Raw genomic sequence first — 25,498 nt, 5'->3', positions numbered from 1 at the left:
AAAGAGGTCAGCACTATTCTCAACGTATGGTTCGCCACGTTGGAAGAAGTTGACGGGTGACTACTGCTTGTTTGACGTTAGGGGTTTATTTCTATAAACTATACTTGATTCAATATATTCAGGTAAAAAATTATTATTTCGGTAAATTATATACTTGTTGCTTTATCTAAAATAAATTTTACAACGAAAATGTATACGTGTTATATTTTAATAGTAGTAAAGCACTGAACCTGCGAATCGGATGTTAATGCATTTATAATATTATTATAATATTTATAAAGTGTTTTTATTGTAAGTCATTAATTTAAAGACTATATATATTAATGCATATTCATACATATTTTTATGTAAAATAAAATATATAACTTTTAAGTGTATTTTTTTGTTAACATTTTTCCATAATTTTTTTATTATAATATAAAAAATTTTTAAAAATATATATACAAATATATTGTAAAATATTAAAAAATTAAATATTATTTTCTAATTTCTTATAGACATTTTTTATTGAAAATATATAAATAATTTATTTCAAGGAATCAAGAATGAAGATAAAAGAATTACTGAAGACAGTTAATGTAGCATGGTCACCACCTGCTCAATATCCCATATTACTAGCTGCAGGAACTGCAGCTCAACAACTTGATGCAAGTTTTAATACATCTGCTAGTTTGGATTTATATTCTTTGAATTTACAACAACCTGGATATGATTTAGAACTTAAAACTAGTGTTGCAAGTGATCATAGGTAGAAGACAAATTATGTTTATATATATATATATATATACATATATATCATTAAATAATAAGTTTTATAGATATATAAAAATTATAGATTTCACAAAATAATATGGGGTTCATATGGTAACAATCCAGCTGGTATAATTGTTGGAGGTTGTGACTATGGCATGATAAAAATTTATTCTGCTGCTAAAATGTTGGCCAATGATAATAATTATTTAATAAGTAGTCCAGATAGACATACAGGTCCAGTTAGAGCACTTGATTTTAATCCATTTCAAGCAAATTTATTAGCAACAGGAGCAACAGAAAGCGAAATTTATATATGGGATATTCTTAATACAAATACCCCAATGACTCCTGGATCTAGAAGTCAACCATTAGAAGATGTACAACATATTGCTTGGAATAAGCAAGGTAATTTTATAGATCATAATTAATATATTTATATATCAATATTTTTAATTCTTATTTTCATTGATAGTTCAACATATTCTTGCTTCCACATTTTCACAACGTTGTATTATATGGGATTTAAGAAAAAATGAACCTATTATCAAATTAACAGATGCAAATTCAAAGGTAATTTTACTTGTACTATATATTTTATCTATATTTTGCTTATATAATATCATGATTTTTATATTTTATATGCAAATATAGGTAAGATGGAAAGTAGTACAGTGGCATCCAGATGTTGCAACTCAATTATGTTTAGCATCAGAAGATGATCAAACTCCTATAATTGAATTATGGGATTTAAGATTTGCAACATCACCTTTGAAAACATTTCAAAATCATCAACGTGGAGTTCTATCAATTGCATGGAATTTACATGATCCAGATTTGCTCTTAAGTTGTGCCAAAGATAATAGAATATTATGTTGGAATCCTAATTCAGATATACCAGTATGTTTAGTATTAGTATATTTATAAATAGATTCATAATTGACTTTTAAAATTTATTATATATTACATTATTTATTTTAATATATAGAATGGGGAGGTAATTTGTGAATTAGCACAAACAAATCAATGGAATTTTGATGTCTCATGGTGTCCAAGGCATCCAGGATTAGTTGTGGGAACTAGTTTTGATGGACATGCTGCAGTTTACTCTTTATTAGGAGGACAACAACAAAAGTCTATAGAGACATCTAATAAAATTGTAGATTCTTTCCCTGGAATGGATCCTTTCACACATCCACCTCCTCCAGTACATATTGAACCAACAGTTATTTTGACAAAAGCTCCAAAATGGCTAAAAAGACCATTTGGAGCATCTTTTGGAGTAAGAATTTATCTTTAAATATGTAATGTTTATTAATTTTCATATATTATAGTATTAAATTTATATAACAGATAAAATTTTTTTAGTTTGGTGGTAAATTGATAATTTTTGAAAATGGATCTGTAGATCCTAATCTACCTCCAAACTCAAACAGAAAAATAATCATATCACAAGTAGTCACACAACCAGATTTAATTCAACGTTCAAATGAATTAGAAGAAGTTCTCAAAAGTGAGCAATACAATGATTATTGTAAAGGAAAGGTTGAAAGTACTACTGATATATATAGAAAAAAAATATGGAATTGCGTGGCTGCATATTTTGGTGAAAATGTGACAAAAGATATATTGGATTTACTTGGTTACAATGTAGATGCAATGAATAATAAATTAAATCAATTTATTTCACAAGAAGATATTAATAATATTACAGAAGGAATTGGTAATTTAAATAATGTAAGTTTTATTTTAATAATATAAATTTTATCATGTTTTTTTTTCAAAAAAATTCTATACAATATTAATTATATAATAAGATATATGATCATGTAGGTACTTAATGGAAGTGCTATTGATGGAACTACAGCATTTGATGCTATTGCACAAGAATCTAAGAAAGCAACAATAGCTAATCTAAAAAATAAAAAACTTCAAATTAATGTATCTGATGGTAATATTAAATAAATTTAAATTTATTTTCAAATTTATTAATTACATATTTAAAATTTTTTTATTTTTATTAAATTTAATAATAGAATTTTATTTTTGTTATTTCAGATGAGGATGGGCTTATCACTCAAGCGATCCTCTTAGGAAATATAGAAGCTGCAGTGTCATTATGTTTTACGAATAAAAGGTACGCAGATGCGGTCATTCTTTCAATGGCTGCTGGACCTGATTTATTAGCACGTACCCAGTACAGATACTTTTCAGAACATTCTGGAGCTCTCAATTCTCTTATCAATTCGCTAGTTAGTGAAAATTGGGCTGAAATTGTTAATAATGCTGATATAAATTGTTGGAAAGAAGTATTGATTGGAATATTTACTCATTCCAATCCACAAGAACGATCTGCTTTATGCGGTATATATTTTATTATAAAATATGTATTATAATAATTTAACTCTAAAAAACTTAAATAAAAATTCTTAAATTTTACAGATATGCTTGGAGATCGTTTGGCATCATCTGATAATGTAACGCTTAAGGAACAAGCTCAGATTTGCTACATTTGTTCTGGCAATTTGAGCAAACTGGTAGAATCTTCCGATGTTGAAATTCAAGAAATAGTAGAGTTAATAGTTATAATGCAAAAGGCCTTAGAAGTGCAAGGTATTAGAGATGTACAAATAGAAGGAAAAATCGCAAATGTTTTATCTCGCTATGCTGAAATGTTAGCAGCCGAGGGAGATCTCGATGCTGCATTGAATTATCTAGGAAATAGTCAAGATGAAAAAATCGTAATGTTAAAAGATCGTTTATGCAGAGCTTTGGGTTATATTGAAGAATCAAAAATTGTGCCAAAAGGACCAACAATGCAAAATTATTATGATCGAAGAAGATCTGTACAAGGTGTACAAAATCCACTATCTGGAGGAGCAACAAGACCCTTTTTCGACTCAAATATTGCTCCTACAAAACAATCCTTTATACCACCTCCAAATCAATTTAATACTCAACAGCAACAACAATCGTTTGGAATACCACCTCCACTTCAACCACTTCAACCACATCAATCACTTCAGCCTACCTATGTAAATCAATCTATAACTCAACCTATGCAACCTACATCTATGCAGTCTATGCAACCTATGTTATATGATCAAACATCGCAATCTTACACTTCAACATCTATTTCTCAATCACTTCCACCACCACCTCCTTCAAATACATCAAGTGGAGTTGGATCTCGACCTCCTAGCGTTGGACCTCAAACGAGATCAAAATATATAATAGATCCATCTGTAAAATCTACTTCAACATATGGACAAAGTGGTTTTCCTCAACAAACATCTCCGTATAATAATCAACAAATTCCTCCAGTACCAGGCTATTCTTCATCAAATATTTATCAACCTCAAGTTCCTATGTCAACAAACACATTCTCCGGACAAAATCTTATATCTAATCCTAAAGAAGTAGAATCTTTTAAACCAGTTCAACTTAATGTATTATCTCCATTACAAAATCAACCACAAAATCAAATGTATGAAGCTATTAGAACGCAACCACTCCCGCAGACTGGATATGGTAATGAAAATCAATCATCTATGGATCGCTCGAACATTTATCAACCTCCGCTACAACCTGCCGGATGGAACGACCCACCTACTGCAAAGCCGTCTAGGATACAAGTAAATATCTTTATATTTCTTCTATACTAATATACCTGGTGTTATGCGTTAAAATAGTAATTAATTATTATGTATATATTTATATGATATATATATATGTATGTATATTCGAATAATATAGCCAGTACTGGCATTATGCAACAAAAATGAAATGTCTGCGGATCATGCTGGTACCAAGAAGTGGAAAGCAAAATATTCGAAGAATATGAATATAAAGGTATTCTTAAGGACACCTAAAAAGATTGAGTGTTGTTTCCACTGTTTCATAATTGCGATTTCTTTTTAAGCAAAATATATTTATTCCCCTTATATATCTTAAATTCAATTTAGTAAATCATAAATAACAATCTCGTGTGATTAACTAATGCGACAGTGTGAAATATAAGGACGTTTCTATTTGCTTTATACAAAAATTGAAATTATGCAATGTTATATTTTACAATTCATGTATACTATTTTGTTACAGCAATTAATATAATGAAATTTTCTTTTTATATAATGTAGTATTACATTTTTTACAGTTAAAACAAGATTTTCAACCACAAAATCCGATTTTACATCCATTAAGAGGGACTATACCACAAACCGAACCAAATGTAAATAATACAAGTAAAATTTTTTCAAAATTATAGAATATTATTAGTAATTAATATTATTATTATTATTATTTTTAAGATTTTGCCACAAGAAAGATTTTATCCAGAATCACAAGCACCTTATAATTCTCAACAATATAATCAGAATATATCAAATATGGGTGCTCAATATGTTAAACAAATGGAACCTTCACAATCAACTACAATTGCTAGAACATCAGAACCAGAAAAACCAAAACTACCAATACCAGAACAACACGTGCACTTGAAAACAGTATTTGATGAATTAAAAAAACAATGCTTTGAAAATGCTAAAAATCTGGTAAGATCTTTTTTTATTAATATAATAATTTTTATTAATATAAAAAAAAATAGGCAATTACAGTTTTTATTTTCACAAAATAGCAAATCAAACGCAAAATAGAAGATGTATCCAAAAAACTTGATGTTCTATATGATTGCCTTAGAGAGAATAAGGTATGTATATACTTACATCTTTATGAAATATTTTATTATTAAGAAGAAAGAAATCCTAAAAAAGTAAAATACATTTATTATTATATTTTTTTTACCTTATAGTTATCACAGAATACTTTACAAGGATTACATCAAATATCACAGATGATACAAAGTGGAAACTATACTGGAGGCTTAGAACTTCATACACAATTAGTGTCAGGCCCAGATTTCAGTCAGATATCTTCTTTCATGCCTGGTATTAAAGTATTATTATTAAGTGCCCTTCAATTGAATGTCTACATTAGATAGAATGCAATATATAAAACTCAAAATCTTTATACTTATTCATTTTTATAATTTGAATTTTTTATAATCTTTAACAGTCTTATTAAACGAAGTATTTATGTTACATTTCTATACTATTCAATGCAGTATGGATAGTCGTGACTATTTGTATATAAACTTTATGACTGAATATTATATCATCAATAAAATCATAATGTTTATATATTTACATTTAAAAAAGATGGCTTATCAGAATTATAGATAAGCTTGTGTCATAACTCCTTTACAATTAAAAATATTTCATTATATGTAAGAGCATGTAAAAAATAGAAAAAATATTCGGATAAATGTTTCAGCGAATTGTTAATTAAATTTTGTTTCTTTTAACTAATATGTGTACATAAAATATTAAAGTTGGCTTAAGAAAATCATGTGTATATTTTTAAAAATAAAAATATTATACAATAATTTTACTAAAATTATGTATTAAATTTGTCAATGACAACATTTGATAAAATGGTTTATTGAATAATTAAACTGTGTAGTATGGCCACTTTTTCATTAATAATAAATTTTTGTAACAATTCATCTAATGGATCGATACCGTCTCGTGCTGCTTGTCGGCGCATTGCTTGTTTTACTTCTTCGCGCACACCTTTATCTGCTCCACGAGTTGTAATACGTCGATCTAGAATATTTTTATATAGATAATAAAAATAAGATATGATACCCAAAAAATATATAAAATACAAAATAATGTACTTTGTAGAACCCCTGATCCTGTGGCTATATCTAAAGATACACCACCTCCATGTTCCGTCCATAGATACGTTAATTCTTCTAAAATATCTACACATATAATATAAGCCTGAAATAATGGATAAGAAAAAGATCCACGATTAATAATCCTTTCTGTAATCGTAGATAAAGTACTAGCTTCTTGTGGCCAGTCAATTTGCATTAAAACTAATGCATGTCCTATCGCCAAATCTCCAACACCACCGGGTAAAGAAAAATTTTCCTATCGTAAAATTAATATTGTAAATATAACGGTAGCATCGAAACATTTTTAAATCTAATTTTATTCTACTTACCTTTATTGCTAAAAGAAGCAATCTGCAACAATACTGTATAACAGGAAATCGTGCAAGTGTCAAATAATGTAAATGTCTTCCACATGGAACAGTTAAATTATGAGATACTTTACCACAAATTGAAGGTAAAGCGGTAATTACCAAAACTATATATTCTAACATTCCCTATAAAATATACATTTATAAATGTATTTATAAAATATATAAGAAAATATAATTAATACAACAATAATATAAAAATTAATAAGAACATAGTATGTACCTTGTAATCTTTCAAGAAAAAACATGTACTCGCTAAACGAAGATGAGCAGACAAATTACCTGCTTCTTGAGATAATCTTGCTAATACTTCATGATGTAAACCTTTATACATGGCAAGATCTGTTAAAAATGAATTTAACCACGAATCTAATCGAAGTTGTTGATTTAATTTTCCTATTTCTCTTTGCAAATAATCACTGCTGTGTAACAAATCCCATAACTTTACAGCTAATGCTAAACCATTACCACTATAATCGCCATCACTAGTTATCATAATTCCTCCATTATCTTCTCTTTTCCGTTTTTTTAGTTTTGGTTCTAATCATTATAAAAACCATTAAATTTTTATTTTAAGATAAAAGTAATAAATTATTATGTATATATATAACTTATAATGTATATATTACCTGTAGGAGAATGTACACATTCTCCAAATGCTTCTATCAAGCAATATGTTGTTTCATCATTACTAATTAAGGCATTGTGTTCATTTAATATTCTTAATAATACTGCAACAGTACACATTAATAACTGTTTAACTACCACTTCTTCACATAAACTAGCAGAATGAGCAACTGCATATTGATGTAATTTTTCACAATATGCATCTCTATTCCAAGTCATAGAAAATAAACTACTTAATTCCCATCCTAATTTTTTCCCAATTAATTCAACAACTTGAAACAATCTATCCCAGGGATGTTGAATTTGATTATCTTGTGGTTGTTGTATATATGCTAAATAGAATTCTACTGCCTTACTAAGTAACCTCAAGCTAAGTCTTGAATTTAATTCTACTGGTGCAGTACCAAGAAGTGGTAAAGCATCACAAGCCAATAATTTTCTGAAACCATTTACTGCACGTCCTGGATGACTATGTTTTTCTGCAGTAAGAAGAGTTTCTACTAAACGTGGCTGAAAATATAGCAAATTAATTAAATAAATTAATAAAAATAAATAAAACATCAAATATATTTTGTATGAATATATTAATTAAAGATACATACTCCATGAGTAGCAATAGTTTGAGGAAATTTACGTAATAAAAGAAGTAATAATTTACAATGTTCCATTGTATCTTCACTATGATCAGCTGTCATGATAAGTAATCTATGTTGAAGTTCTTGAGGTATATGTTGAAACATTTGACATAAAAATTCTGCTTCAGCATCACATTGTTCTAAACGAAGACAAGCTGTTACTGTTTCTATTTCCTTCCATATATCTCGATCATCTGGAAAATTCTGAAATCTATTCTTACATTTAAATCATTGTTTTCATGTATCTAAATATTTTTTATATTTTAACATAATTTGACTCACATCTCACTAAAACATTTTGCTGCTTCCTTCACATTTTTTGATAATTTTTCAATCCGATAAGCTTCAAACTATTAAACAAATAACATAATTTATTATGAAAAATTTATTGCTTTATTATTTAAAATATCTTTAAAAAATATCAATAATTTAATTCCATAAAATCGTTTGTAAAATGTTTTTAATATTCTTTTTTAAAAAATTCAAAATATTTTTTATTATATCTATATATATAATTAATTAATAAACAATTAAAAATACTAACCTGTACTTTAGCACTATGAGGAAACAACGATCTAGCTGTAATTAACCAGGATTTAGCTGCATAAATATCAAGTGGCAATGCCTCTTTTGCTCGCATAATTAAATAATCTTCTTTAGATAATTGATTATTATCAGTACTAGATTTTTTTTCTAACATATTTTTGGTTATTCAAAAGTTACAAAACCGCATGAGGATACCTAGTAAATACTGTAGTATTTTGATGAATGAAACATTAAATATAGAAAAAATATACAGATGAATGACATAATAATTATTAAATTTCAGAATCAATTATATAGTACCTACCACAAACAAGATATATAATATTAATTTATCGTAATTTTATTGAATGAAAAATAAAAATAATAAATATTTTATAAAGTTAATAATAATATGATAATAAATTATAATTCATAATTATATTAAACGCATGCTTAATTACAGAATTTTTATTTATTTCAAATATTTATATTAAACAACATAGTTTACTAAAATTACTATCTAAATAATGAACAATCATAATTTTCTTAAATTCATTGCATAATTTTATTATAATCTTTCAAACCTATAAAGTTATAAAATAAAAAAAAAACAAATAATAAAAGATAAAAATAATATATAAAAATCAATGCTATCTCCAGAATACTGTAAATGAAACTGATATAAAAAAAGGGAGCAAATAGAAGGATAAAATAAGAATTAACCAATGTTATCTTTTAAATATCAAAAACATTTCTTCAAAAGGTAAGATAAGGTAAAGAAGAATAAGAATTGAAAATCAACACCATCTTTTGAATGCCAGAAACATTTTTCTAAAAGTACTCAAGAAGGCAAAATTCAATTCATTTTACTTTATTATTTTGAAGAAATATTTTTAATACTCAAAGATGGCATTTATGATTAATTTTTATATTTCTGTTTATTTTTCCATTATTTACTCTTTTTATTTATAACATATATATATATATATATATATATATATATATATATATATACACATATATATGTATTTTTATTTATGGCACTCTAGAGATGGCGCTGATTCTATAATTTTTAACCTATCTCTATTCTCATTATTTGTTTTCTTTACTATTGTGTTTATTTAATTTATAATTTATACGTTCAATGATGCCGATTTTTAATTGTTTGTGATATTGGGTAATTAATATGGTTTTTTTCTTCTAATATTTTTTGTTAAAAAAAATATGTTAAAAATATATTTTTTTTTATTTGTTATTTAACTAGATTAGATTAAACTTTGAATAAAAATAATCTTTTTAATCTTTTCTTTTACTTTTTAATATATAAGAAACAAATTTTTTGACAACGTGTCAATAGCTTTATTTCCTTTTTTTGCTTTAGAAATTATTCTTAATACAAATGCTATCAATTGCATGGATTGTAAATTTTAAATTTATTTTTAAGATAATAATTTCTTTTTTAAAATAAAATATTTAAAAAGAAGACAATAAAAAATAATTAACGCGTACAATCGGATATACATTTTATTGGTCCAGCTGTTCAACTACATAGATCTATTTATAAAACTTTTACAAAATGTTCAACGCTTCATAATGGGAGACCTTTTACCTGTTTCTTTCTCTTTTTCTCACTTCCTTTTCATTTCGTTTAAAAAGAAATTATGATTTTTCGTAAATGTCGATTTACAAGAAGCTTTCAAGAAGAATCAAGTATTATATTTTACATGTGTATATGTGTACGAGTATCTGGATTGTGTATTCATGTGTGAATGCATAAATGTTTGTGTGAATGTACAATACGTTAGAAAGAATTTCTCGACGATATATCTACGAATGTAACTTCAGAAGATAATCGAATGTTAAAAAGTGACTTTCCGCTTCGAAATTTATCGTGATTGTGCAAATATTTTGCGGCTAATCATCAGGAAATCGCAAAACTTCTTCTCTTTGATTTGAAAACTTTTCTTTAAACGTTCAATAACGATTTCTCGCTTCAAGAATCGAATTCGATTTTCATAACCTCATTTTTATTCGCAGAACTTTTCTTTTTTTAAATTATTTTTGATTTTTTAAGCATACATTTAGTAATTACAAAACGAAAAACGGTACATGAATAGAAATCGAAAAATTCTGGTCTACGATTTTTTACAAAGATTCGCTAAAATTGGTACGAAGTACAAAATTCGATTTCACGCTTCTCTATTTTTGAATTTTGCACTCGAGATTGTTCCTTGGGATCGTGGGAGGGTTGAATTCTCAGTGAATCATAAAGATTAGAAAAAGACTCTGATATCTATCCGTTTTACGATTTTTTTTCTTTTTTTTCTTGGATAGAAAGTTACGAATAGAAAAAACATTCGAGGTTATTCGGATTTGGTACTTTTTGAGACAAGAAGAAAGGAACTATCGTATATTTTTTACAAAGTGTCTTCGATATTTTCTTTATCTTACCATTTATATTTTGTTTATTTTACGTTTCCACAGTCGAAGATGCAAATTCGAAAATTTTAATTTGAATGAAATTGAAATTTTCCAATATTGAAATATTTTAATATCCTTATTATTCAAATACTATTCATACTATTTCTACGAAATTAACATCATAATTACGTAATAATTTACTTATTATAGAAAATAATAATTTATCAAGAACAGTTATTGAAATTTGAGTTAATAAATAATAATTTACAAAAATTGAAAATTCGCATCCTCGATTTTTCCACTTAATTTTCAATCACGATTGAAATCGAAATATAGTAAATCGCCGAAAATACACATGGCTAAGTGTTTCGATAAAGACAATTAATCCTACGACGAGTGAGTTTCCGCTGGTCGAGTAATTCGCTGTTCCACATTCGGATTATTACATTTAAAATGCTTGATCATTCACGAAGATATTGAAGAATTACTATGCGAATAATGTTTTATAAAAATTGGCAGTATACAAACAATTCACCACAGAGAGAATTAACGAAGAGTATCATGAATATTCGAAGGAAGGTGGAATGGATCGAAAAGAGCGACATATTGATTCTCTTATTCGTGAAAATTTCGTATATCGTTCGTCTAACTAGGCGAAACTCCGTATATTAGAAACTATACGATACGTTTTTCAAACGATTCGTTAATTTTTAATACTCGTTGATACTTATGAGATACTTTTTTTTTTTTCATTTTAATAAAGATACCACGTTTGTTATAACAGGCTATAAGAAGCAAAAGTTGTTCACATGGATTCCGTTCATTTGTGCTTTCATGAACTCGTGATGATTTTTCTTACATTTTTACTTTAATTCTTTGACAATTTAACAAAAGTTTTATAAATCATGGTTAAGAAACGTACAATTTTTTAAGCTTTTAGAAATTTTAAAGAAATTAGGGAACGCTTATTAATATTTAATATTTAAGTTAATTTTCAGTATGGTTTTAAAACTAAATTTTTACGAGAATCTAAAGATAAAAAAATATTATAAAAAAATACAGTTCTTGCGAAATTAGTTCTTTAGAAATTAAATTTCTAAATTTAAGAATAGTAGTAGACTAGAAAACTTCTATCTTTATTCACAAGTTAAATTGTCAAAGAGTTAAACAAAATTTTACAACTCTCGAAATAATTGGTCATCGAAACTTGCTCAGTCTATCGTTATTTAAAATTCGATATTCTACTTAGTCACTTTCAAAGTTGCACAATAAAATCAATTTCTTTTTATGATTAAAAATCTAAAAATTCGATTTCTATACGCAAAAAATTAAAAAAAAAATATTTCGCATGATTGAAGATTGAAATTTTCTTCGAATCGCTAAAATTCTATAATAAAATTCAAACGGAAGTCTCATTTCAGCGACAATCTACTTTTTGATTTTCCAGATCGTTACATTCTGTTGGTCATACGAAATATTTTCCAGTCGAACAGTGTCGAACTGACGAAGCAAAATTTTCGATAAATCTTCGACAGCGATTTTAAGCGCGTGGAGCGACAGCAAGAAGCGGAAGCGTACAATATGGTGTCCCTTCAGGGAACCATCTAGCAAAGCGAATCGTTTGTACATCCGAGTTAAGATTCTCTTTGGCTTGGCAAACGTTCTTGTGGCATCTTTCAATTTCTCGTTTGAGTTTCTTTTTATGTAAACATCATCTCAGAATCTCGTGAATCGTTTTGAAAAGCTTCGATAAACATACAGTAAAAGCTAGCGAATAGAATTTCTTCTCTCCTCCTTATTTCACTTTTCTTTTTCTTTTTTTAATCGCGATAAACAAACGATAGTCGCGTAAACCTAGAACACTTAATATTCAGGTACTAATCACTTTATCGTTCGGTGACTCGATTGCTGTATCAAAGTCTTCGAGATGAGTTTCTTTTTGATTTATTAAGAGCTAGTAGGAATAAAATGTTCGAATCTTTGTCTGGTGTCGTAAAATTGGCATAGTAATTTCCTTCAATTTCTTTTTGAAATTTTATTAATTAAAAATATTTTCTTTGAAAATTTTGTGATGTTTGGATAAATTTAGACTAAAATGAACTATAAAATATTGCAAAAATTTATTTTCTTATTTTTTGGGAGAAAGGTTAAATACTTTTAACATTGAGATTCTGAAATTGTAATGAAAATTTACTATTTTTCTAAAATTTTTTTAATTTTGAAATTAATTACGCGAAAAGAGAAAAATAATATTAAAAAATAAATCAGTATTTAATAATTAAATCTAGCTTTTTTATTATAAATATTATATAATATATAATATATTCGAGTATTATTTTAATCTTTCCACATATTTAATTTTTGAATTAAATAAATTTCAATAAAATTCTAATTTTAATCACATGAAAGAGGCACCAGTCAAAGATTGTAATTTAAGATTGTATTGACTCAACGTATCTCGATTTTTCATCAATGGATCCTTACACAAAGATTCCATTTTTAATAGCAAATAATTTCTACTAGAATCTGAATGAAAAGTTTAATCAGCTAAATGGGTAGAATATTTGTTTGCGGGCTGTACAATTTTTTTTTTTTTTTTTTTTAGTAAGCATTTTTCTTTAGTCTATTTCTTCTTCTGTCCTTTTTCTCTTCTTATTTTATAAATTTTAAACGATCGTCTAACAAGGACAATAATTGAGCTTTCGGATATATTATACACGAATTACAGAAGATTCGCCGATATATTCGATCACGAGCGTGCCCTTTTGATTTTTCTTCGTTAAATCCTTATTATCGTTATGCGTACATTTAATTTTTTCTAAATTGTACTTACTTTCCAGGTTTCTACGTAACGTATTATTAAAACGTAAGTAAAGTCTTTAAATGATTTTGTGTCACGATTATGGAGACCAGCTCCATCTTCTATGTATGTATATCTTTCTCTCTAGAAACTCGATTATGTCATACGGTGTATGTCGATTCTTCCATTTCCTCATCTCTTTTCTTTTCTTTTTTTTTTTTTTTTGCTTTTTCTGCTCTTGTTCTCTTTTTTTTATAATCCTAAATGTTATTTTCTGAACACACATGGGAGAGAAGTATCGATCTATTTATAGTTGAATGCTTTTTAAACGAACATAGAGAGATATTTTTACATGTATATTTGAATAGTTTTTTAAAATAAATATTTGAAACCTTAGTTTTGATAAAATATATTTAAAAAAAAAAGAATAAATTTTTGATGCTATATTTTTTGAAAAATGAAAAGTTACTAAAAAATAAAGCAAGATATACATATAGATATATACTTCTCTCGTAATAACATTGTAACTAAGAAATCATTAACACGGATAATATTTCCCTAACTTACTCTGATACTGCAATTATACATCAGATAGACTATATAAATTTCATTTACATACGTTTCAACACCATCTTTTTATTTCACTTTTCACCAGATGAGAGGCATAAAACTTTTTCATGGTGCATTAACATTTTAATATTTGTTTTCCTGAACACTTATAATCTTTTTTTTTTTCACTCGAATTTGATTTTTATCAGTCAGTTTGGTTAACTCGTGTTTTCGAGTCAACAAGATTATCTTCTGCAAGAAATCCGACATATTTTCTTTATAATTCGAGGAACTCGAAGTGTCTTGATTTTGATTTGAAAATAATTCTATAATATGTATATAATTATCAATTCAATATTCGATAATAATTATAAATAATTATAACTCATTAGACTATTAAAGTGGCTTCATTATATTATTAAACCAATAACGAATTATTCATTAACTATTTAGCAATAATACATTATTCATTTGCGCAATCAAGCTTGATGATTGAAATTAAGTTTATTATTCCATGTAAATTAATATTTCATTATAGAACCATTTATATTAATCAAAATATTTTATAAATTTCACTAATGTTTCAATAGTTTACATATTATAAAATTAATCATTATTACATCTAAAAATTTAACAAATTCAATCAACTTCTTAATAATCTCTTCTAAACATCTTTTTATATTAATAAGAATTCATATAAACTGAAACGAAAAATTCTAATTCCAAAATTTCAATTTAAAAAATTTTTCTTCCTAATAATTAACTTTATAATAATCAAAATCTCTAATTTTAATTTTTAAGTCAACAACTAACTACACATACAAATTAATTACTCATTTTTAAAAATTCTTCAACTTTTAAAAATCCTTTTCTCAATTTAACAATTAATCTCATAATAATCTCAAATCTCCAATATTCCAAAAATTTAAAAATTTACTTCTTATCACCCTTTTTCCTATCCTTAACATTCAACAAATAAAAATACTCAACCCACGTACCATCACTCTTCAAAAAATACCCAAAAGAAGCCACTTGGAATTCCTCTACATCATCATCAATCGCTTACGTTCGGCATAGGCGGTCCATTTCCGGTCACCAGCATCCACTTGCACGGTCAGTAGCGCGTGATCGATGCAAACTCGAATGAAAATTTCGTTGGTCTCGATGAGGGCGTAGATTCGGCTGTTGGACGATCTTGTACGCGGGCCATCCTGTTTTCGACACGCATCGTCGGCTTGGCATCTGCCAATCGGCTCCGGTTGAATAGAATTTCCGATGACAATGAGATTTCGATGTCAGCCGCGACGTATTTCGAATATATATGTGTATATATATATATATATCTCCACCCACGAGCACCATCGCGATAATAGCCTTTGTATTGTTCACGGATATTGCGCTTACAAAAGATCGTTTCGATTAACCGGACCAGAGGATTACGCGTCCCTCCGCCCTTCATCCACTCACTCTTCCGCTTTCTGGCCGCGCGCATCAACGGGCAATAATTGTCGGATTTTAAAGAGCAACGAAGATTTCGAAGTCGGGAATTTGGTGGAGAATGAAAGTGAATGTAGAATAACAGAATTTAAAGACTTTTGAAGGAAGATTTCAGAATTAAGGAAAATTTTTTTTAGAAAAAAATTAAGTTTGTAGTAAAAAGTATTCTTTTTCAATTTTAGTAATGTGATAAAATTACCTCCTGATAAAATTATAATCTACAATTTTATGATTTGATATAGAGTTGGATATAATTTTTTTATAATTATAGATAACATTTTTAATAAGTATTTTGTTAAAAAGATTTTAATTTATTGAAATATTAAAGTATTTTTCTTCTTTTTTAAATTATTTATTTTCTATTTTTAATTTATTAAAAAAAATAATAATAAAATGATTGTTTTAAATAAAGATCTTTCGATTATTATATTATTCGAGATAAAAATATAAAAATTTGTAACTTGCCAATTTACTAATATTAATATTTTTTGTAATAACTATATAATATAAAATATAAGAATGAAAATAATATCAGGCGATCCATGTATATTGTATATTGAATATATTGAATATTTGGTATGTTTGTTTTCAGGCACAAGATTCGAATGCAGGATGAATTGGAAAACGAAAGAGTGGGGAAAATGGTTTACGTGACGTTTCCTGGTGTTTCGAAGCTTGAGCGCAATCTGACTTTTGTTTTCCACCGAATGAAAAAGATTTCGCGACAAATACGTCAATTCAAAGAATAAGTAAAGAAAGTTGAACAGGTTCGCATGCTGAAAATGAAAATTTTTAGACTTTTACACACAAAAATCAAAATGAAAAATTTATATAAAAATATCCTACCTTTTAATCGCGATAAAATAAGACAAAAATTTTTCAAAAATTATTATAAATTAAATAAAATCCATATTATTATTCAGCAGTCTTAACAACGCCAAAAGATTCACTTTTTAACACAGTGAAATTTTGTATGATTATTCACCGGAAACTCGCCAAAAGGATGTCAAAAATTCAGAGAAAGAAAATATATGTGTACTTCCTACAGCGATCCTTGAATCTTAAAAACGGTACAATCCCGGATTTACCGCGGTCGTAAAGATCCTCCTTCACCGTAAAGTCTCTCATTGTCTCAGATTACAGTCTTCAAGGCAAGCTATTGCGAATCTTCCTCTTCTTATTCCCATTCCATCACAGGGATCCAAGAAGCGTACGTACGGATTCACATAAATAATGATCAAAGACTCTGCGACAATCACGTCCTCGACAATATCCTTTTTTAGTCGGATCTTGTTCAACCATCTAAAACAGGCCTAGCTAACTCAAACTGTTCCACTGGTCATTAGCAAATGAAATGAACAAAAGAAATTTCTTGCATTCTTTAAAAATACAAATTTGTACAAATATACATAGTCGACAATTATCCACAATTGACTTTGTCATCGTTAAAAATTCGTTTCATTGTTCGCACTATCGATCAAATTTTTGGAATTATTACACATTCCATAAAATCTAAGATTTTAAAAGATACTCAACTTTGAATTCTACCTGCAAAATTAATATTGAAATAAACAAAATTAATTTAAAGAATTTCTTAACACTCCAATCTTTTGATTATCAAAATGGAACATAAATTACAACTTACACTTTCAAAATAAATTAAAAAATTCCTATCCAAAGAGTTGGCCAGGCCTACATAAACATAAAACATCAACAATAAACAATTTCTCAAGAATCCCAACGTTTCCATCACAGCTTCAAGCTTGTCCATCGTCATTGTCCATTCATTTTCAACGACAGTCAATCAACATTATCAAATAATTCATCCCTCTGCTCTTTACCCTTTCTTCTTTATTCATTAAACGCTAGTGGTGATCTGTTCGATCACAGTTACGTCCCTGTGCCGTCTCGGTCTACTTCTGTACGAGTCCTGATGACTCAGACCCTCGGGCACACTCTTGCTGGGTCTCAGAGGCCCGTAGAATTGCGGTTGGTAATAGTGTTCGGCAGTGTGCATCCTCTCCACCTCCCTCTCGCGGAAATGCTCTTCGTCGAGGGGCACGTGCAACGACTGGGACTTGGGCAACCTCGGCCTTGGCGGTGGAGGACAGGCACACGGCGGAGGTATGCTCATATTTGAGAGGTGCGAGCCAGGAAGAAGAGGGGACGCCGGTTGGCGACCCCAACCCACCAGGAAGAGTAACGCTGCACCGCACAAGGAACTTAACGTGCACGCGTAGTAACCCACCCTCGAGCTGTTCGCGTTCATGTAACCTGCAATTTGAAGATAGAAATGTGGTTATCGAAGGGCGGTTGATAGAGCAGATGGTTGAAAATGGATATAAAAATTTCTGTGTTCATGAAATAACACGTTAAAATATGTTTTAAAATATATATATTTTTTATTTCTTCGTAGCTTTTTCAAACAATATATAGAGTTTATATATTATTTACTATCGAATATTTTTTTCCTATTTTTGAAAGAAACTTTTAATTTACCAGTAAGAGGAACTCCGAGAAGAATAGGTAAGGCTTCTGCGGCCTGCACAAGTGCCCAGGAGCGTGCGAAGTGTCTGGCTCTTAGTCTTTCGAGGGCTAACATTTTTAAGGAGTAAAGGGCTCCACCGAGAGAGGCGCCGTACAAACCGGAAGCCAATACCAACCCATGGTAGCCTTGCACGCTGCCCAATGCCACCTGAGCTATAGCTGAAACAGGAACAGTGTGATGAAGATAGATGTTTTCCTTGATTTATTGCAATGGAACTTGCATAAAAAAAGTTCTAATCTTTAAAGTGATATTGATAATTTTTGATATGAAACACAAATTAAAATTTGTCTTCATCTAAATTTTCATATAAATCCTTGGGAATAATTACCATAAAAAAAAAAACATTAATCGCTCATACATTTATAACTCTTTTGCATCACAACTTAATATTATTCTCACAAAAATTGAAATTATTTGGCTGTACAATCAGTGGCACGTTTATGACAGAAACTTTTAAGATTGCCATCCATGTTTCAACGCAGAGAGATCCGGTGAACGGTTATGGAGCATTGAAGCTCAGTTTATTTCGTAATCCTCTTACCCGTGCACCGGTCATTAGCGTTGGCCGGAAATAAAGCAACGAAACACAATTTCTACTAAGCCCCGATTGTTTGATACGGCGATACTTTTCCTTCATAATTGACGCGTCGATTATTGTCGATATTATTCGTTAATTGAATTATATTTCCATTGGAAAAATGTGGAAAAATGTATCGAAATAAGATCAATTCTAATATATCCTATCGAAATTAATTTCTGTATCAAAATTTTATCCATCAAACTTGATTATTCTTAAAGCGTTTTATATCGAATTTATCTCGTATAAGTTCAAGTTTACTTTAAAATTATTTATATATTAATATATTCGATACCTTATCGAGATATCGTGCGATATTTCAATTTTCTTCATTGAATCACATTTTAGAGATGAACAAATTGGACAAGTGGAATAGGTTAAGAGTTAGACTGGCAATTGTGACAATTGTTCTGGGATGATTCCGATTCGCTTGGAAGTATGAAGGGTTCAGCAAACGAGACGAGATAATGAGACGCGTGAAACGGTGGCGAAAAAGGTTGATGAGACAATGATGATGGAAGTGAGGATGGAAGACGAAGAAGATGGTGACGTATGATGACGTATGATATAACGGTGACGCCGATAAAAATAAAAATTTTTAATTAATTTGCAAGAATAATGTATATTTTTTTTCATTAATAAGAAAAATATATTATCAATAATCGTAATAATCTTTTGATGCCGTTTGTTGCATCTATTGCTGATTTAAAAAATCACCAACTAATTTTACCAATTAATTAATAATTGAAATATTGTATCCGACAATTTTCAATCAATCATTATTATCAATCGCTTCTATTACTTTAATATTTCTTCTTAAACTTTTTCATTACACAATATCTTTACTCCTTATCTTTCTTATTCACTCTTTTTCTTATTCTTCTTCAATACAAATACTTCTTTCATCAATCCCAAAAACCATCCAACCCAACTATCTCCAAACCACCCCTATACATTTCCACCTATATCACAATCCACCCCAATACACTCTTATTCATTTTCCTAGAGAATCCAAATCAAAAAAAAAAAGCCACAAAGCTCGTCCAACTCTCTACTCCCCCTCCTCCCTCTCAATTCTGGAAACGCGCAGAAAATTGCAAATTCTTTTTCTTCACCGTATAGCTTATCCACCGTGGAACGAACTCGATCCAACAAGCGCATCACTGGATAAGCCGCTTTTTTGTTGGTAGGGTTGAAACTCTTCCTGGTCGCGCTTGTATATTTAACTCTCGCTTGTCAGCTCCTCCCCATCCCCTTTTCCATCGTTGAGAAAAAAAAAAAAAAAAAAAAGAAAAAAAAAGGGACGTTTCCACGCGTTGAACGTGTGCGTGCGTGTGGTCGTCGGCTGAAAATACGGTTCTCCGCTGATTACGAGTTACGTTCCACGAAATTTTTGCTCGTACACCCCACGTTTCAACCCTTGTTCTCGCTTCGTGGACGTTGCACCGAGCTCGCGAGCTCACTGGTCGGGGGAAATTAGTATGGCCACCAGTTCGGTTTGTCGCGTTTTATTTGCACACGTGCAAATGATATTTACGCTAATGTTATTCGCGTTGAATTTTCTCCGGCTTTTTATGGAATAGGTTTTTTTTCTCTGGAAGTTTTTTTTTTTCAGAGATGTAATTGAGGTTTGCGGTCGGAGATTGTTAATGTTTCGGGAAGGAACATTAAAGCTTATGAGCTTGATGTTCTGGCTTGTAACTGAATTCTGGCATATTCTTATGAGTATTGATTTCGATATAGGGTGACGATACGTGATATAAATTGTGAAATAATAATAGCAATGTATTATTTCCAAAATTTGTTTAATGGTTCTTGGTTTTGGAATATTTCGTAAAGTACGATTGTCGATATGTAAAATATTTCCTTGAGATAAATTCAGGTTATAAATCTACATATTGTATATCTATAGAAAATTTTATTGTCAATTTTGTATATGATAATGTATGGAATGGATGAAATAAATGTTTTTTTTTATCATTCAATTTATTACGTTCCATTCCGTGGATAAATTTTTATTAATTTAATTAAAAAAAAAAACTAAATTGAAAAGAAATTTATTCAATATTAATTTGAACCTGCTATAAATTAACGCGTGATTGATGAACTTACAGAGAAATATACTGCACAAATTTGCATTGGCTATTAATCGCGAACGATATGTTTAATGTTCCGCATCGTTGTTTTTGTGCGATCGTTGATGAAATACATACGCGGTTGGTAAATATATTAAGCCACATTTTGTGATGTCTATGCGTTAAACACGATATTATATCGTGCCACGTTAAATGAAATTTATTAATAAAAAATTCATCGCGTTTTCTCATATTTCGAGCGTGAAAATATATACGTATTTTTTATAACATATAAAAAACATCTTATTATTTCTATTAAATAAGATGTGGATCCAACTAGTTCTCCCTTTTCCTTCTCTTATTATACCTAATATTTTGGCGAGTAATAAGAATAATAATTTTTTAAATGATTTGAAATTTGTAACATGTTAATATGTTTTATATTTTATACTGAATATATTTTTACTGTATAAATTTTAAATTTGAAAACTGCAATAACAATTTTTACATTTTAAACGACGATAATATTATATCTCCGATATAAAATTCGTCTAAATCGTCGTTTCTTCCTTTCTTCCACAAAACCTCTCAGCTATTAAATCACTCGATGGAACACAGAAATAATCGTTTTACGATAATTATCGTTTACAGATAATAAGCGGCGGTAACCTTCGCTGCAGCAATAAAAAAATTCCTCGATCGATATCATTTCCATTAAAAGGGATGATCGACTTAAATTGCCGTAATTTTCTCTGCATTCTTTAAAATATAAAAAACTTATATTCATATTTGTATTAAAATAAAATATATAAATTATTCAAGAAAACATAAATTAAGATTGAAAATTAAACGAGATAATTCTGAATTCCATTTCTTCCCTAATTCTCGAATATTTTCAAGACTCGAAGAAGAAGAAGAAGAAGAAGAAGAAGAAGAAGAAAAAGATTGATTTAATTCTCAGATTTCTCGAGACGATCTCGATTTCAGTGGAATTGGCGAATCGCGTTGATCGCGTTGGGATTAAAATTTCACGTTCGAACGCGCGATGAAATATTCCATGCTCCTCAAACATTTTCAAACGATTCCATGATTGCCAAAGCTTCGTTTTCCTTCGAGATAGCCGTGAGAGAACGAAATTTCAACGGATACGTTTTCTTCCCTTGAATTGTATATCGCGAATCACGTGAAAAGAACGATTTTCGTTTTATCGAATTTTTAACGATGATCGCAATTTTTAACCTCGTAAAAGAACGAAAAAGTGAAGGAATGAAAAATTGAAAAATCTTGTTGCCAGCAAGATTGAGATTTTCCTGATTCTTTAACTTAATTTCAAAATTATCCAATAAAACATTAATGAATTATATATTGTTTTCACTGTTATCAAACCTATTCAAACAATTTCAAATCTTATCTACACTCATTATTTTAAATTATAAAACTATCACAAAAGGAACAATCAAGTAGCACAACGAATCCCAAAGATACATATATACGTATAAATAAACCTGTATATCATATTATATATATGCAAATATATATTGTTCACACTGCTAAAAGTACACAAATCCATTCAAACAATTTCAAACCTGATTCATCCTCACAAAATTAAAAAAACCACCACCAACTAAACGATGCAACAGATCTTAAAGATTCACAATCTTTAACTTATCCCTTCTCTTATCACCATCCAATCAATTCGGATCGAAGACAGAGAAAAATAATTCCCTTTTGGTACAGTAAAAAATCCCAGAACCGATTGACTAATTTCTTCTTCACTAACGAAATCGCTGGAAGTCTGTCTCGGCCTGGCGTCACGTTTTAAATGCGCTTCCTCTGTCCATAGCCAACCCCATTAACGATTGCAACAGTCCTCTTTCATCCCCTCTTCTTTCTTCGCCAGAACGATATTCGCCTCCGCGGCCAAAGCAAAGAACGGAGGAAGGAGGGTGAGACAGAGGAGGATGGAGGAGCCATCGAGGGGGTGACTCGGGGACAGAATGGAAAATACTTTGTGTCGAGAACTCGAGCCGAGGGTAAGCCGGCTGAATGAGGGGGCAAAGACGTGTATGCGGCTGACACTCGAACAGCCCAGCCTGCTTCAAAAGAGTGGCACACAACCGGTGAACGGGTGAAAGGGATGAAGTCTACCACTGAATGGAGGTTATATGTTTTAAGAAACTTCCGGCCGACGAACCTGATGGACGAAAGCATGAAGTCGATGATCGTATTCCTTGTGCATATATCAGATCGATTCGAGAAGCATCTTTGGTTTTTGAAAAATTTTCCTTGAAGAATGTATGTCTCACTTGATTTCTGAACAGAATCTATATAGAATAATACCCAGTAATTATTTTTATCTTTCATGTATAATTTCTACAATTACTTATCAAATTTAATTAGAACAGATGAAATTATGATTTATATCGTCTATGGTTTTCACGTGTTCTTTTGGTTTAATAAAGTTTCTCCATCTTGAACTAGCTAGAAGAACTCTAAAAATTCTAAAATTATTTAACTTCAATCTTATTTAAATTAAACTACTAAATTATTTAATTCAAAATTATACCTACTTATTTTATATAAAATTTCTTCCTTTTCATTTCTAAAACAACATCTTAAAACTTTCCTTCTATCTCCAAAACTTCAAAATTAACATCAAGGAAAATTCTTTAAGAAATATCTACCAACTTTCATCAGAATATTTCTCCCTTATTAATTCAAACCAAGATAATTAAATTATCTCAGTCTATACATTCTGCCAAAATTCCCTTCATTTTCATTAAGAACACGGTATATATATTCAAGAAGGATCTCTTCTCTTCAAACATCATCTCACTGAAACCAAACTTCTCGAGACGTTCTCCTTCGACCCGCTTCCACCGTTCTCGATCGCTTCGCGGTTCGAGCATCCTCGCCACAACAACGTAACGGGTTGTATACTGACCAACTCCGAGAAGAGCCGCCTGGCAGAGATATTGTCTGGACACCAGGCATTGAGCAGATGGTCTGGCAGTAACGACTCCCCAAGCCGCGCAACCGAGAGCCGCTGCCAAGCCTAGGCAAGTTTGCAGGAGCACGACCGCACTAGCCTCCAAACCGTCTTTGTGGCCCTGGATAGCCTGGAACCGATGTGTTTCATTAGCTGATTGATATGGAAAGAAAAGTAAGTCGGCTAAGTGGTACAAGGAAAGTTCATTTATTGGCCACATCAATAGCGTTGAAAGATGTTGGATGAATAGAATTGGTTAAGGTGGTTCTTCAGAAGAACTAAGAGTTTGGAATTTTTTTGAAATTTATAATAGAGGCTTGGAACTTTTGGAAATGTTTAAATGTCCAGGAATTGGTATAATCCAGTGTGGAATCAAGAGTTTTGAGTTATTGTGCTTTGGGATTTATAATTTTAAATTAAAAAGTCTAGGATATTTGTAGTTAATTTTTAAAAATGTTAACTTTAGATATTCAGGAGTAAATAATATGTCTAGTGTGAATTAAGAGTTTGAAATTTGTATATTTATTAAGATTAAATTAAAGGTTTGGAGTTAATTTAATTTATGATATGGTTTAAGATACAATTAGAAAGAAGGTTCTGAAGATGAATTCAGGTATCAAAGGAGATCCAATTAGATCCAATTGTGTTTAATTTGATGACTTGAAATTACTTAGCTTTGAGATACTAGGAGTATAATTGTTGCAAGACGCGGAGGAATGTTGTTTACGAGATATGTTTTAGAATACGAGGTAATAAGGAAGAGGATTTTATGATAAAAGAGCGATGAATATACTGCAATTATCATAGAATATTTAATAAGTCGTATCAAAGTGTAAAATAATGCTGTAAAAATTAAAACAATATTGGGAAAAGAATGATCGAAACAGAAGAAACAACAATCATATCCGAAATATAAATCTAAATACAAATCTATTTATAAATCGATTTTCAATGCTCGAAAACGATTTCTGCAGATTCAGTAAGAGCAATAATTTCACGAATTCCTCCAGAGTTCGAAGTACTAACTGATATACACAGATTGAAACAGAATGGCAGAGAGGCAGGGTTGGCCACGATTATGAGCATGTAAGCTTGCTAACTTTAACGAAACTTCGTTCGAGGATAAAGTTGCTAACTGTGGTCCGTTGCTAACTATGGTTTCTATGATTGTTGTCGAGGTATACGCATGTTCCTGGCAGTTTGATTCGAAGACCATTTCGAACTGACCAACCATCTGTCAACTTTTTGTTCAAAAGTTAACTCCATTACTATTTCCATTTTCGACACATCGTACATATATACGACAGAACTCTAACTGTTGGAACGAAATTTTGATTCAGGTCCAGTTAACTCAACTTCCACCGATTAAATCCACTAATCTGACCACGAACTCGTAT

The 25,498-nt window shown here is 29.7% G+C and overlaps 3 protein-coding genes and 1 long non-coding RNA gene across 6 annotated transcripts in view; 2 read left to right on the top strand and 2 right to left on the bottom strand.

The window, feature by feature from the left end:
- The first annotated feature begins 12 nt into the window (after positions 1-12).
- Positions 13-6,204, top strand: Sec31 (COPII coat complex component secretory 31). 2 transcript variants are annotated; one of them, XM_086909392.1, is made up of 15 exons: positions 13-122; positions 537-748; positions 836-1,158; positions 1,226-1,323; positions 1,405-1,650; positions 1,739-2,032; positions 2,119-2,487; positions 2,584-2,701; positions 2,809-3,114; positions 3,193-4,385; positions 4,507-4,602; positions 4,907-4,981; positions 5,061-5,303; positions 5,387-5,458; positions 5,561-6,204. In XM_086909392.1, exons 2-15 carry the CDS (start codon positions 546-548, stop codon positions 5,747-5,749), a joined length of 3,825 nt encoding a protein of 1,274 aa, XP_086765518.1. In that variant the 5' UTR covers positions 13-122; positions 537-545; the 3' UTR covers positions 5,750-6,204. The 2 variants fall into 2 exon arrangements, with proteins under 2 accessions (XP_086765518.1, XP_012349297.1); XM_012493843.3 differs by lacking the exon at positions 4,507-4,602.
- IntS10 (integrator complex subunit 10) lies at positions 6,145-9,710 on the bottom strand. Of its 2 annotated transcripts, XM_086909395.1 has the most exons (9): positions 8,971-9,710; positions 8,665-8,871; positions 8,403-8,470; positions 8,088-8,331; positions 7,488-7,995; positions 7,082-7,398; positions 6,820-6,984; positions 6,488-6,746; positions 6,145-6,413 (listed from the first exon to the last, which is right to left on the bottom strand). In XM_086909395.1, the coding sequence occupies exons 2-9, from the start codon at positions 8,818-8,820 to the stop codon at positions 6,247-6,249; spliced, it is 1,884 nt and encodes a 627-aa protein (XP_086765521.1). In that variant the 5' UTR covers positions 8,821-8,871; positions 8,971-9,710; the 3' UTR covers positions 6,145-6,246. The 2 variants fall into 2 exon arrangements, with proteins under 2 accessions (XP_086765521.1, XP_086765522.1); XM_086909396.1 differs by lacking the exon at positions 8,971-9,710 and having other exon boundaries at positions 8,088-8,324; positions 8,665-8,873.
- LOC147657442 (uncharacterized) lies at positions 9,705-16,844 on the top strand. The gene is made up of 2 exons (XR_015292382.1): positions 9,705-9,822; positions 16,505-16,844. It is a non-coding gene; the product is annotated as an uncharacterized LOC147657442 (long non-coding RNA).
- Positions 16,799-25,498, bottom strand: part of LOC100863946 (monocarboxylate transporter 10) — an 83,074-nt gene continuing 74,374 nt past the window's right edge. The window contains exons 9-12 of the mRNA XM_086909400.1: positions 24,057-24,231; positions 18,412-18,618; positions 17,558-18,186; positions 16,799-17,460 (exon numbers count right to left, since the gene is read on the bottom strand). Of these exons, the coding sequence (XP_086765526.1) occupies positions 17,771-18,186; positions 18,412-18,618; positions 24,057-24,231 (798 nt within the window). The 3' untranslated portion in view covers positions 16,799-17,460; positions 17,558-17,770. The remainder of the gene's footprint in view (positions 17,461-17,557; positions 18,187-18,411; positions 18,619-24,056; positions 24,232-25,498) is intronic.

Source organism: Apis florea, unplaced genomic scaffold, assembly GCF_048593485.1.
Source record: "Apis florea isolate Af1SG1 unplaced genomic scaffold, ASM4859348v1 contig_3158_pilon, whole genome shotgun sequence".
In the NCBI taxonomy this organism is placed as follows: Eukaryota; Metazoa; Arthropoda; class Insecta; order Hymenoptera; family Apidae; genus Apis; species Apis florea.
Note: the sequence above shows the minus strand (reverse complement) of the source record. Positions and strands in the feature narration are given on the sequence as shown.